Source organism: Podarcis raffonei, chromosome 3, assembly GCF_027172205.1.
Source record: "Podarcis raffonei isolate rPodRaf1 chromosome 3, rPodRaf1.pri, whole genome shotgun sequence".
Classification (NCBI taxonomy): Eukaryota; Metazoa; Chordata; class Lepidosauria; order Squamata; family Lacertidae; genus Podarcis; species Podarcis raffonei.
In genome coordinates this window covers 81,819,932-81,835,488 of record NC_070604.1, presented here as the reverse complement: position 1 = coordinate 81,835,488, position 15,557 = coordinate 81,819,932, and the positions used below count along the sequence as shown (strand labels likewise).

General features: G+C 41.9%; 1 protein-coding gene across 3 annotated transcripts in view; it reads right to left on the bottom strand.

The window, feature by feature from the left end:
* The window catches only part of KIF26B (kinesin family member 26B), a 266,744-nt gene that overhangs the window by 232,083 nt on the left and 19,104 nt on the right, over window positions 1-15,557 (bottom strand). The window contains exon 1 of one of the 3 annotated variants that reach the window (XM_053382707.1): window positions 13,966-14,270. The exons of the other annotated variants lie outside the window; for them this stretch is intronic. Within the exon in view, the coding sequence (XP_053238682.1) occupies window positions 13,966-14,133 (168 nt within the window). The 5' untranslated portion in view covers window positions 14,134-14,270. Of the gene's footprint in view, window positions 1-13,965; window positions 14,271-15,557 lie in introns of those variants that run through there. 3 annotated transcript variants of the gene reach the window in all.

Here is a 15,557-nt window from a genome sequence, read left to right as displayed (position 1 = left end):
CTTCTAAGAGATAGGCGTATTTGACAGCAGGATATTAAATTACGGGTGCTTGATCAGCACTAGCACAAGTACCGCACTAAAATAAAAGTGGGCTTTTTAATTGTCTGTAAAAGCAGTGAAGGCTCAGTGCCACAAGCTGGCTTGATTCCACATACTTTAACTAAACTGGGTATTGGATTTGACTGCCAAACACTCCAGCTTAATTAGTTTATGCATCACAACCTGAGATAATTCACAATTGTTTAAAAGAACTGGACTGAGGTAGAGCCTTTTAGAGGAAATTTAACATAAAACGCATGGTTTGATCATTATGGTTTTTTTCACATTTTTACAGGGTGTATTCAGTGAAACTAATTATTCAAAATATACAGTCAGATAAATATAGAGAGAGAGATATATAGATATAGATATATTCCAAACATCAATATTTTTACTGCAATGTTTGCTCATTTTAAGCTACTCTTCTAGAGAATTTGGAAGTTCTACAGCAGCTTCACTAAATCTTTGTTCACTTACAGGAGTTTGTTGCTACTTGTCCTATTAGGGTGTTGCCCCCTCTTGTTGTTGCCTCACAACTTTGGCTTTTTTAAACACTTTGCTCCATTACATGAGTTCTGTGTTAAATGTTAATATAATCATTCGTTCACTTGTCAAACGTCATTATTATCTCTTTGCAAAGTAGTTATCCTATCAGGTATTAAACATCTTGCTTCAGGCTTTTGACTATCCCCAGGGAAATTTAGTTGCTTCAAAAAGTTAACTACTTTATTAGCTTCCCAAAAAAACATTTCATGCATTTTAATGCGTAAACCCAACATTACTGATCAAAAATGAAATGTGACTTAAGAGGATTTAAAGAATAATTAATGACAATCCACTGCACGGTAAGTATTCTATTTTAATCTTATCACATTCATAATAAAAATACAACCTGTGGCACTTTATATCTGCAGTGTATTGTTCAGTCATGGAATAGCAAATCTGTGAATTTAATTTTTTTTTACAGGTAGGCAAACAGTTACAGTAATAGCTGGTCCATAGCATTTGTTGAGCCAAACAAATGTCCTGAGGCTTCTCCTCCTCAGCACACTTTAGGTGTTGGGCTTGTTTCCATCACCTGTGGGCCAAGGGACTGACAAAAGGGGTTCTTGGATGTTAACAGGATCCAAAGAACCTCCTCTGCTTTGCCATGTGCCTTTCTACACATAGGAAACCAGGCTCGTCTGATTCCTGTTCCTGCCTCCCGCCTTCTGCATCTCATGGGTTTTGTGAGCACCCGTGACATAGGTATTATTTGAACCTTGGGTTTCCAAGCAAGTCCAGCCCTTAGCCTTAGTGGCTTTCAGTTGTTGAACAGAGGAAGGCTGTTTCCTGCCTATGCAAGGCTTCCCATGTGTCTGGGAAATCCAGGACATGTCCTCTTTCGTGGGGCCAACATGCTCAACCAGGGGGATGTTTATATTTTAAATGAAATGTCTGGGGGGGGGTTGGGGGGTTATTTATTCATTTATTTATGGGAGGGTTGCTTGGGCTCATGTGGTTTTGGCTGTTCTTCATGCCACAGCTGCTCTCAGCCAGAGCCAGGGAAAGAGACTGGAATCAGCTCGGGCTCTTTTTTCTTCTTGCAGATATGGCGACCATAGCCTATGCCATTACCTGAGCAAATCAATACAGTGGTACCTTGGTACTCGAACGGCTTGGCTCCCAAACAAATCACCTCCTGAACGCCGAAAACCCAGAAATGAGTGTTCCAGTTTGCGAATGTTTTTCGGAAACCGAACGTCTGACATGGCTTCCAAGGCTTCTGATTGAGTGCAGGAAGCTCCTGCAGAGTCAATCGGAAGCCATGCCTTGGTTTTCGCACTGTTTTGGGAGTCGAACGGACTCCCACAACACATTAAATTTGAGAACCAATGTACCACTGTAGATGGAGTCTGTTTTCTTTCTTTATTTTTAAATAGCTATAGAGAGCTATGAATCAAAGAACTCCATAGCGGTTTAGAAACTAACAAATAAATTCATCATTACTAATACAAACCAGACTTGGCATAAATATAGCAGGAGCAAAAACCTAAGGGTGATAACGTAATAGGAGGATAGTTCTGGCCAGTCTACCTGGGTGCTAGTCAACACTATATATTGTAACTGTTAAAATAGCCACAACATCCTCCCCTAATGAGAGACCAAAGTATCATGGATATATCTGAAGGCTTTTCCCAGTAAGAAAAGGAGGCACAACCAAAGAGCTAAGCGAAAGCTGAGAAACAGCAATCTCAAAATGAGATCAATGCACAAAGAATAAAGCAAAGATCTAAATCATGTTGAGAGAAGGCTGAAAATTCCCGTACGCAGGACAGTCCAAGCAAGCCTTTTGATTGCCAATCAATAAGGAGGCTTAGTAACGTGACGGGAACTGCCTTTTCCTATTCCCAGAAAAACTAATAAAGCAATTAAAGGGGAGTTTCGCTAAGCCATTGCTATAAAATAATTGACTTTTAAATTGAGATGTGAGAAAATAGGTTAGACAAGGTTAGAAAAGGTTAAAGGAGAAGTTAGGACATAAGGGGAGAAATGATTGTTTTCTTCTGCAAATAAGAAAAAAAAGGATTAAGGACAGCCTTACACAGCTTTGCCTTTGGAAAGGACCTCGTCCATGTCCTCTAGGTAATTGCTAAACAAGGACCTTCAAACAAAACTTGCAATTATCTGCTTTCTGTTCCTCAGCAGTTTAGTAAGCTGAACCCAACCAAATGCTATTATGTGGGTTCCAGCCAGCCAGCCAGCCAAACTCTTTTCTAGAATACTTCTTTCCATTCAGTGCTGGATTACCAAATAGGCAGAGGAGGTACCGGCCTGTGGGCCCCACACCTTTTAGCGGCCCTGCGACAACAGAGTTGATCTTGATCTTGTTGGTAAAATAAAAAATGCATTAGGAGATCCTTTGTGAGGGCCCCTCCAAGATTTCGACTGCCTTAGGGGCCTTCATAGGATTTAATCTGGCACTCCTTTCCCAGTTTTAGATTTGATATCCCGCTTTATCACTACCTGAAGGAGCCTCAAAGCGGCTCACAATCTCCTTTCCCTTCCTCCCCCACAACAAACACTCTGTGAGGTGAGTGGGGCTGAGAGACTTCAGAGAAGTGTGACTAGCCCAAGGTCACCCAGCAGCTGCATGTGGAGGAGCGGAGACACGAACCCGGTTCACCAGATTACGAATCTACTGCTCTTAACCACTACACCACACTGGCTCTCATTTTCTGTCATTCTCTCATTTTCTGTCATTCCCCTTCCCCAACAGACAGAGAGCATTTTGAGGCCATGGAGCATGTGTAGTTTGGGCTGTTTGGTGGGTCTAAGGTTTTGGTGTGCTTTTGGAAATGTGGGGGTTTTGCCGCCTCCGGGCCTGCCAGTACCTTCCTCTTGTGTTTTGGCACAGGGGGACTAGCACTCAGGGAATTAGTTCGCTGTACATATATGGGAAGCATCTGAGAAGCTCACCTCTTCGGCCCTGACAAATGCAATCTTCAATGGAAAGCTAAAGCAATATATTGCTCCAAAAAATAAATAAATTATATCGTTGAAGTATTCTGTGGGAAAGCAGATTGAAAAAGATTGCCAACAGGTGTGTGATAAATAGGGTCTGGGATTTCTGTCAGGTGAAAGCTTGCCAGAAAGGTTGGGGAGAAAGATAGGTGGACAACTTCACCTCACTCGCCAGGTGCAGAATGTTGCTGGTAGCAATGAAAGCTACTAGTTGAGCTGCCAAAAGCTAGATAGCTTTACTAACCCCTCTCTCCATCCTACGAATGAGGGGCAGGGAACCTGGAGCATGTACATGGCTTTAATATATTATACTATTAATTAGCATCGTGGCCAAGATAAAAAAAACTAGCACCTGGGAAGCAAAATAAATAAAAACAAAGGTTGGACAAGTTTTAAACCAGCCAGGTGGCAAGCCTAATCCCAGTCAAAGGGAGCTTGCTGATAACCATCAGCTCATTTCACACAAGTCATTAAACATCCATTAGAATGTAATTAGTTTTTATCACTGCGGACCTGTGCTGACCTGAAGTAGAATTTGAGCTACAGGACTGAAGCACGTTTTCAGAGCTCTGAATCATTCAGTCGGCCACATTGCTTCAGAGCTGGATGCCAACCTCTTGTATGTTGCTCATGGTGGGAGATCTTTAGAGGAGGACTCCACAGAGATCCTGAGCTGGCGTACCCAAACGCTGCCTCTTCAGACATGGGAAGGCTTGGTTGAGAAATGGGTGGTGCCTGAATTACTCATGCTACACAAACCAGTTATTACAATAATAACTGAAATATCAAACACACACGCTTTCAAGCACCCACTTAGCTGGCCTTAACTTTTCCAGGTTTGTGTCTTGTGGAGCAGCTGATGCAACAGTGGGACCACGCATCCCTGGGCTTATGTACCCTTGTCTGATGGAGTGCATGCATGCAACCTGAGACTTCTCCAGCATGGAAGTTGCCACTGCTCTTCCCTTTTCAAGCCCCTCCTGGTTCTAGGGGACAATGGGGCAGGGGATGGCATGAATGTGACTGGCCAGCCTGTCGTCTGAACAGCCTCTTCCTCCTCTTCCAAAACATCCTGTACCCCCATCTTCATCTCTGACTGCTCTTCCCCTTCCCCTGTTTTGCAGATGGCACTAAACCCTATAAATTGCTGGCCCCCTCTTCTGGGTCAATCTCCAGCCCCCTTACCTCTGCCACACACTTGTCAGGGTCCTGCCAGTCCAGACACAAATTCACAATCTCAGATGCAGGATAATATCTCACTGCCATTTTTAAAAAGCAAGTCAGAGATGGCCATTTCTGTATCCTTGGGGCCAGCAAGAAAATGGGTCCACTGGGGACCAGAAGGGAATTCTACTGTACAAACAGACCCTTTCATGAGTGTCTAGGCTCCCAAATGAGTAAAAAGATCACAATTATAGAGCAGATAGCTAAAAATACACTTACATATTATATACTTGTAGCATAGAATAAAAAAAGGAAAGATGCAACACACTGCAAGGTAAATATCAGTGGGTTACAGCCAGGCTTAGTCAGAGCAGACACAGTAACATTAATGAAATTAAAGAATAAAAGCTGACAACCCAAGATAGGATACATGTATTTATAGACAAATGTTCTTTAAAGTTTTCAAAATACCACTTTTTGTCAAACATAACCTCCAAGTGATTTCTCTAAAAAAAGTAATCATTAATAGCAAAATCAATAAAACATCATAACACACTATTGGAATATTCTTAACAAATAATAGCGGTTTCATTCCATTTATCAGCAATACAAGAAGAGATCCAAGCAGGCACAATATGATTTAACCTCCAAAGAGCTTAGGGAAGCAAATTGGTTTTTACCGTAGGATGAAAGTGTATTCAAGTTGTGGCCATTTCTGCTTCCAATCACGTAGACGCATACAAATATATAACTATTTCCAGGGGAAAGGGTAAGCTACAGAAAACTGCCCATTACTACTGCTCAAAGGTAGCACTGGAATGTCACCATTCAAACAGTACTTGGAAAATTGCAAAACTACCTGTGGAAATAGCTGCTTTCATTTTTCAGAGCAATGCTCTCCCTCGCACCCTGGGTTTCTGGAGGAATATCCTGAACATGTGCCAAGGTGAAAGATCTAAGGCCGAAAATTATAGGTCATTTACCTAAGTTATCTCTCTTTGCCCTTGGGGGAAATGTCCTAAAACAGCTATAAAGTTATAATTATCCAGGTGGCAAATAGCCCTTTAAGGCTAAAGTTTACCAGTGTTCATAACAGCAGCTGTTAAAAGGAAGACAAGGAGAGAGAGAGAGGAGTCAAAGAATTCACCCTCCACCCTCACCATTAAAGTAAGTCAGCCTTGCTTTATTAAACAAAGAGGTGATTTTTAAAAGTCTGTATACGATGACGTTAATAGTAGATTGATTGAATTCAACTAAGTCCTATTCAGAGTAGACCCACTGAAATCAATGAAGCTACATTAATCGTAGTCATTAGCTTCAATGGGTCTACCCTGTATAGGACTAGCTATGAATACTACCCATGTGTTTAAAGTCATCTTAGAAATATAGAAATTCTTGTGCTGTATCTGCCTAAGCCATACTCAGTAGACCCATGGAAATCAATGGACAAGTTAGTCATGACTACTTTAAACCCATTTATTTCAATGGGTCTAGTCCATAAGTTCCCAAACCGTGGTTTGCAGACCACTAGCAATCCACAACTTGTCTTAAAAAAATTAATTTAAAATTATACAACATCTAGCACAGCACATTGCAATTGCTGCAGCAGGCAGAAAAATCCTTAAGTGGCCCACCAAGACACTCCAGTTTTCAAGTGGTCTAGGGGGAGAAGAGTTTGGGACAAGTATGACATTAGTCAGATGCAACCCCTTGGCTATGAAAATAGCATTATTTTGTAATAAATCACAGACAAGGTTTAAATGTTATGCAAAGTTCAGTGGTTCTAAAAGAAAACTATGTTTAAGGGCTAAAAACTGACACTTAAAAATAAAAGTGGAAACCTGAAAAATCTGTGCATCTTATTAGATTCCATGAAAGAGTGTAAATGCAAAGTCCAATCAGAGTCATGCAAATTTTACAGCACCCTATATATAGTGCTATATGTCCCTACATAGGTCCTGAATAATAGGTACTATTAGGGTACAGTAAATGTCCAAGTAGATTCCTTTTCTTTATACTAATCACAATCATTGTAAGTATTTGTTACAATAGCCAAGGAAAGGAGCATTGCTCTCTTACAGACAAATGCACAATCAGGACTTAATCACACACTATATCAAAGGCAAAGTTTCTAACCATTTTTTTAAAAATGGCATATTGGATGACTGGCAGCTGAATCTTCCAACATGCTGGTCGAACATTCTGTTGGAAATTTTGTGGTGAGGAGGCCTAAGGGTATACTGGAACCCATATGTATGGCCTGCTGGGAAGAAAAGCAACAAAACCAAAGGAATTTATCTGCAAGCCAGAAATGCAGTCCAATACATCCCAGTGTCTTTGTAGTCACTGGCCAAAAAACTGTAGGACAGGAAGAGATTTGTTTTTTATTGAGCAGAGTCGCATTTAGAATTCTGCTTCTACAGTTTTCTTTCTATCTTCACGGGTAAAAAAGACTCGCAACCTAACATTCCTTTCTAAAAACAAAAGCAAAAAACAAAAGCCCTTCTTCTCTGCCCCCCAGCTACAACTTGGGGTATAACTGCAGTGATCCTTCAATCTGGGTCAGACTCTAACCATTACACCACACTGGCTCTCATGGCACATCAGAGTGTTTCTGCATTCAGAGATATCAGACACACTTCTTCCATGGGCTCTTCATCATTAAAATAATATGCATGGCCAGCCCTACAATGAGACAAGAGTGAGGTAACTGCCTTTGGCAGCAGATGCTGACAGCACAGAAATGGCAGCCCCTTGGTTGTTCCTTCTGAGCCCCAACCATTCTCCTCAGTTAGAGATGTCTGTGCAACACAACCTGTCCTGTGCCCCCTGAGCCAGCCTGCAGTGCCGATGCTGTCCTATCATCAGTGCTGAAGTAAAATTCAGCTTCATGGAACTGTACATGGAATGGGGCACCCTCTTGTCCTTTGCCTCAGGCAGTAAAGTATCTAAGGACAGCCCTGAGACTCTGCTCTTATTTCCCTTAAATTTGTTACTAGAGATACGCAGCCATAAACAAAGGCATTAAAGAGGCCTGTGTAAGGACAGTAAAGGTAAAGGTACCCCTGCCCGTACAGGCCAGTCGTGTCCGACTCTAGAGTTGTGCGCCCATCTCACTTAAGAGGCCGGGGGCCAGCGCTGTCCGGAGACACTTCCCTGGTCACGTGGCCAGCGTGACAAAGCTGCTCTGGCGAGCCAGCACCAGCGCAGCACACAGAAACGCCGTTTACCTTCCCGCTATAAAGCGGTACCTATTTATCTACTTGCACTTAGGGGTGCTTTCGAACTGCTAGGTGGGCAGGAGCTGGGACCGAACGACGGGAGCTCACCCCGCCGCGGGGATTCGAACCGCCGACCATACGATCAGCAAGCCCTAGGCACTGAATCGGAAGAACAAGAATTAACCAGATGAAGACACACCAAGACTCGGTATGGCAAAAGGACTGGCTGGGGGAGGGGGAAAAAACTTTCCTTTCTTTCCTCTATGTGATTAAACAAGAATCCCCCCCCCCCACAAGTCAGAAATGTCATTTGAAGGACTTAAGCTGTGGATTTATGTCTGTGTGGAGATAAACTTTCTAACCAAAGCATGCTTTAAGAAGAGCGTGGAATGTATAAGGGCTTTGGAATGACGCAGTTAAAAATACCGTCGCCATATTGGGAAGTTCTGTCGGAGGACTTAAGTCTGGGAGGAGAAATAGAGAAATAGAGCTGTTTTTATATTGTGGGTGAAACTTCTCAGAGGGACTTAAGAACGACAGTTCTGTGATTAATGATGGAAAGAGCGATGTTATCTATGAATGCGATGATATATGGAAACCATCTTGATTTGAGAATTGGATGAACGGAAAATTCACACAGGATTATTATTGGTGTTTATCGGCTTAAGGAGATTATCAGAAGAGATCATAAAGAAAAAAGAGAAAATATACGAACAAGATGAGATGCGGAAACAGCAAGATAAGACTGGATATAATTATGAACTTTGTTTGGACTGATTCGGACATTAACGCAGTAGCAAGAAGATGATCAGAATCCCCCTTCAGATCTTGAAATATGGGTCCCCTCAACAAAATTTAAAATTCGGCTTTGTAATTCGGAATTTATGTGATGTGATTTGATTTGATTTGATTGGTCGGTTAATAAAAATTATTTTAAAAAATAAAAAAAACGATCGGCAAGCCCTAGGCACTGAGGTTTTACCCACAGCGCCACCCGCGTCCCCATTGTGTAAGGACATTACACAACCCCAAAGCTTCTGCCCATTTCTCCTGGGAACTACATGTGTACTAGCAATGCATCACCTCTCGTGATTATTCAGTTTTCAGAGAAACTATCATTATCCTGAGTTAATAAGAGTATGTGCAATCCAATAAAGGCCCAAGACCCATTTTTGTTCTCTACAGAGATTGACTAAGAAAAAAACCTGCCTCATCTTCGCCAGTGCAATGTGTTCAGGATGAAACGCGGAAACCCTTATTTCACACCTTTGATCCTTCCTGCTGGCTCCGGCTGGGAGTTCTAAAGTGCTGAGAGATTTTGGTTTTGGAATGTGCTGCACAAGCCTATTCAATATAAGCAATACAAGTTGGACGGCCATCTGTCATGGATGCTTTAGCTGAGATTCCTGCATTGAAGGCTTGGACTACATGATCCTTGGGTCCCTTCCAACTCTACAATTCTATGATTCTATAAGTTATCTTTTTTAAAGTACATACCTTCACATATATTGACTTTTAATCACAAATTATTGGGACAGAAAACACGCAAAACAAACACACATGAATAAAGAGAACTCCCCCTCCCCCCCAAAAAAAATTCTTAGTGCATGAGCTTTTAAATTGTGGTGGCTAAGAGCATAGCTCTCAACTGTCCTGGGAAAACTGCGACATCCCATTTTTTCACATGAGCGAATGATGTTCGTTTTGGGCCCCACAATTTCACCCTGAAAAAAAGTGCTTTTTCTGGGGCCACAATCTTGCATCGGTCACATGAGTTGCCCATAATTACAAACATAACAAAAGTCCTCATAAACAATACATAAAACATCAAGAAGTACACAACCAAATTGCAATTTCCACACAAATCATAGTAAGAGCTAAAAGATACAAAAAAAAAAAATCAATAAAAGCAACCACAACCACAACCCCCCCCCACAAAACCTCTAAGCAAGACCCCAACCCAAGAGTCTCTCCAGCAGCCTCAGCTTTTGTAGCTACAGTCAGTGAAGGCCCCACCATCCTAGGCCAGGTGGGAAAGGCCTGCAAGGCAGGGAGCAGGACTTCCAGGACTCACAGTCAAGATGGTAAGTGTAATAATCAAAAGATGTGAGTTACCTGTACATGGTCAGATATCCTTAATTAAGATGTTATTGAAATCAATGGAGCTAATTACACCTAACGCAGGGTAAATTGTGGCAACTACACCACTTATTTTCAGGTGCTGGGTGCAAACTGGGTGATACATCATAGTACAGAACTATTTCAGTTATCTGAGAAGTCTGCTTTTCTGAATTCAGTGCATGCCCCATGTCAATTAACTGTTTGATGATTAAATCAGTGGGGCTTATATATGCATGCATGCTCTCAAATGTAGCCCCTGTAGAGATTCCTTTTGTTTGCTGGAACATCTGGTTATCTAAATGCTCTGGAAGTCCTTCACTGTGCAGATAAAATATGCACCGTTCAGGTTTTTTTAATAACAGACAACACAGAAAAGACCGTAACAAATTACCATTCACCCTTTTTTTAAAACAAAAAAAGTGGAACTACAGGAACAGCCACACAAAGAACCCTGAACAGGCTGAACATCCATTCGAGTTTTCACCACTCACAGCAAAACTAGAAATTTGATTCCTACATCTCAGAGTTGTTTCGTCACCTCAAGAGCAGATGAGCATTTGTCCTTCACATCTGTATGGCAAGCTCAAAAGCAAGACAACCCTGGGCTGTTCTCTGTTTTATCAGCTCCTATAAATGCAGGCTGCCAGGCAACACAGCAGGCTGCTGTCTTAGGGGTTAGACTTAATTGCTACATTCACAGAGCCAGGGGCAATCCTATCCAGGTGAGCTATTAGTTAGCAGACAAAAGAAAAGAGGTTTAAAGTTTTTAGTGCACATGTTTTGAGGAAAAGAAACTGCAGTATGTACAGAAAGTAGGAGGGTTGTAGCAAATTAGGGCCTCTCATGTTTTGATTGCTCTAACATGCCTGAGCCATCCTGACAGGACCCATCACCATGCTGTGATAAAGGGATGCCTGGGCTTCCTCCTGACATCAGCCAATATACAGATGTCCTTCACATATGACTGCACTCTCAACATTCACTGCCGCTGCCCTTTTTTCCCTTTAGTTGGATAAATGAGGACTGGACTTGCATGGAGTTTGATTTCCGCCCCTTTCGCTTTGAAGTACACATACTCTCTGTCCCCAATATTTTGCTAAAGGCCATATAAGCATAAGAAAACAAAATGGGAAGTTCTCACTGTAATTGCCACATCACCAACATCCTCCTCCCTGAATTTAAAAATTCATTTAAAAAATCAGGAGCCAAACTATGAAGCAAAGGGGATAAAAGAAGACTTGATCAGCTAAACAACATACATTAGACACCAGTTGCCATAGATAGCACTCAATAAAACTATGAAGAATTTTAATCCATCTTCTACAAAAGAGGCTACAGTGTGAACAACCATGATAGATAACTAGACAATACTTGAAGAAACTATTCATCAGAAGGGGACAAAGCTCCCCTTACTACTCTTCGCAATACAAATTATTAGCATTTATATGATGTCAAGCGTAGCCTTAGCCCTTTGATCTTAGATGAGATACAGGCTGGCTGTAAAATAATAAGTAACGACGAGAGTAGGAGCCCAGAATACCCACTGCTGTATTATTTAGTACAACAGGAAATATTAAGGTGCATTTAACAAGCAAGGATTCATCCAGGCCACAACTGACTCAGGACGGAGCACTATGATGCAAGTCAGAGGAGACCTATCAAGAGATCAATGCTAGACTGCATTGGTAAAATGGCTATTTCCTCCTATCAAATTAACTTCCACTCTCTTTCCTCATTCCATTCCTTCCCCAAGCAGTAATATTTGTCAGCTGATTGCTTTCTTCCCCTCAGGCTACTCATTTGCTGCTGGGCTTTGCTCTCCAACAGTGTTTCTCAAGCAGTGGGCCAAGAACCACCCAGGTGTCCTGGCCAGGAGAAATCTAGCAAGAGCCACTTTCAGGCGGCACTCAGTGCCACAGACAGCCCACTGCCTCCCCACTGATCTGCCTTGCCCCCTTAGCCATGCCAGTGTCGTTTGGTTGGACCAGTGCTGACAGCAGTAACTCCTTACACGCTGAGGAAAGGTGTCCAGGAGACAGAGGAGTTCAGGGGAGAGGGAAGATCTTTCTCCTCTCAGGGGAAAGCGGCAAATGAGTTGCTGAGGGAAATTAGAAAGTGAGGCAAAATTAATATTTATGAACAAATAAATAAATACAGCGGAAACAGAAAGGAAAGGGTAAGAAAGCTGTTATATACGCAAAAAGTGAGTGTTAACGGATCAAGCAGAAGGGATAAAAGAAAACAGTAGTTTTTGGGGGGTATTGTGGCACAAGAAGAATGTGAAAGGAGAAAAGAAGAAATTACAGGAGATGGGTAAAAGAAAAGAAAAATACTTTGATAGGATACAAAGGTGGGAAGGGAAACTATACAAGAAAAAAATCTTCTCCCTTTAGAGCTTCCAAATCAGCAAATTCTGCCTAAAATGGAGAGGCTGAATCAGAGCAAATGTTTGGACTTAGCTTCAGGAAGCAGAGCTGTGGAACTCCTTGCCACCATGAAAATGCTATGGCAAAGGATTTGCCAATTTTCAAAGATAGATTAGAAATCAGTAGTAAATGATGTCAGCAATTGCTTATCCCAGGCTCTGCCACCATTTTGTGACTGGCTCTGCCCCTGCACCATCATTTTCTGACTGTTGAGCCTCAGTAAATTTTTAGCCATTTCAAGTGAGCCCTTGGGGGTTGAGAACACCTTGAGAACACCACTCCTGAGTCGCAGCATTATTCCTTATATAGATTGCTTGTTGGATCAGCTGGAACTATTTGTGTAGAAAATATATCACAAAAATAACCTATCAGAGGATTTACATATGTGTTGGAGAACTCTCTTCTCATGTGTATCCAACAAAGTCTGAGCCTAAGCATCTTTCTGACATTTTACAAGATCTAATTTTTAATACTGGTTAAGTCATCATCCATTAGTTATTTTTAGCAGATTTTTTAAAATGAAAAAAAATGCTGCAGCAATTGCATGGAGTTTGGGTTTGATGTTTTGGTTCCTTTGTAGAAGAACTGGATTTAAATCTATTTCAAAGTGGCTATGGCACACTAGGATATAGCAAAACTTTAAGACTCCAGCTGTACTTTTTTTTAACCGAGGGTGAGTGATCAGTCTTGTGACTGTAGGGATTTTTCCTGTGCAAATGCTCATTGTTAATCAATGAGAAGACTAGTAAAGAAAATGCAGCTTTTCAGAAAAAAATTGTATTTTTTACACATTTCCAGTTAATGAAGGATACTGGGGGGGCTTATCTATGCTTTCTCTTGTCCCACTGCTTTCCGCAACCCCGGGGAAAACCTGCTCTTTAGCACTGAATTGGAGCAAACAGCACATTGGATTGACGTTTGCTCCATTTAGTACTAAAGAGTGGGTTTTCCTTGGGAAAAGAGCAGGACAAGGGTGAAAATTGCTCAGACTGTCCTAGGCATGGGACAAGCAGAAGTTTGGATGAGCCCTTACAGCGAAAACTCTGTGTGTGTGTGTGTGTGTGTGCGCGCGCACACACACACACGCGTCTCTCTCTCTCTCTCTCTCTCTCTCTCTCTCTCTATATATATATCTTTTTTCAGTTCTTGGTATGCTGGGGAGGTGGGGAAGGGGGAGCCTTGAAAGTATACTAAGTAGTTGCTTAACTGTGCATTCCTTCAGCTACAAAGAACAAAGTCAAGACTATTAAATTCATTTCATTTAGTGGAAACAGGATTCCAGACCTTGGAAAGTCAGTACTTTACTCAGAAAACCACTTAGCCTTTTTTCTTTTCCCAAAGAGCTATGTTGCTAATCAGAAACAGGCTAGTCACTATCCATCACTGGAGAAGGCAACATACACACACACACAAAGATATATAGATATAGATAGGAACAGATGCACAACACACACACACACAGAGCGTATTAAAGCAAAATCAAATCAAACCTGCAATAGGGCAATGAATCCTATCCTCCCACATTTCACAGGTAGATGGGTAAATAATGGTTCAACTGAGATTTCATTCACACAGAGGAATAGGGTATGCCGGGAACTCATCTCAGTCTGACAATTTGCTGCAGATGCTGGCTTAGGGGAGCAATTTATCAGTGTCATCCACTTGCATTACTATACACTAGTTCCTCAACAGCACTGCTTCTGCCCTGGCTTCCCACACAATCCTCTCCAGCCCTTGAAATTCAGCCACAAAAAAGAGCCCTTATCTTGGCTTCCCTGCTACATGCCTACTGCAGTGATCCAAACTACTGTGATTCAGTGCACGGTAGAAGGAAGAGTAGACACTTTGTTGTTGTGCTGATAAAAAGGGACCCCCAAAAATACAGACTATGGTGTGTTTTTTAATCTCTTTTCCCCACCCACAGACTCCCACCCCAACCCTCTCCCTCTCTCTCTCATATGCACACATCCTTGTCCCTTCTTCTTTATATTCCCTTTGTACTGATGTACAATTCACTGTTTTAAAAAGAACCATCACAAGAATTCAGCTCAGTGCAAATGACTCCTGAAAGATATAGGCATTTTAGATGCTTCATCTTTGGTTAAACTGAAATGGAATATTAAACAGGCAATACACAGCGACACAGAGCTACAGGGGAGCACTCAAGCACCAACATCCATTATTTAACTGCTGCATCAGCAGCAGACAAAGCTGTTAATATCAGACAATCCAGCCCAGTGGTTGGGTCATGTATCAGGGAGTTGGACGCATAAGGAACCAATCCCACCTGGCGTGACCTGATATCTGAACTTGGGCATGTCATTTTCTGCCCACTATTATTCTCTTGCTTCATCTTTCTTATCTCCTTGAACTACAAGGTTTTCAAGGCCCCCTCTTTATCCATACATAAAACACATCAGGGCTGGCTCTCTCGGCCTCCATATTCCAAAAGCGAAAAACAATAATAAATTCAGTGCTATTTTTCTAGAAAAAGAGGTGCCGGAACGCACCATGAATGCCTCCCTCGTTCTCTTAGAATGATAATGGTGTCCACCTGAGAGGTGCCAGAACTGAGTTCCGACGAGTTCCAGCTAAAAAAAGCTCTGAATAAGTTCATCAACAAAAACAGCCAAGCCGTGCATAAGTTCTAAGGTCTGATATAATAACACAATCACCTACGTGATATTGCCATGTGCTGTAATGTCTCCCAGTGAAGTTGCTCTCCACTTACACCAGTTTGTTCCTTTCTAAATGATACTGTGCTGTCAATTACTATCCCCAAGAATTTTGCAAAGATTCAAGGAATATAAAGGGTAATGCGTTTGGAAAAAGTGCACCAGCACCAGTCTAAATCTATGACAATAGGGCTGAATCCAAATACTGGTTTGTGCTCTTTCATCCTTTTCTGCATGTACAACGGGACATTTGTTTCCAATGATAGCTCCTTGCACTACATCAGATGACATTCCCTAGACTTGCCATACATCAGGAAAATTCCTGACATGTCCTGGTTTTCAGGTGTAAAAAAGGCTTTGGGGGATTTTTGCCCAATTAGCAAAATGTCAGGGGAAACCCAGATGCA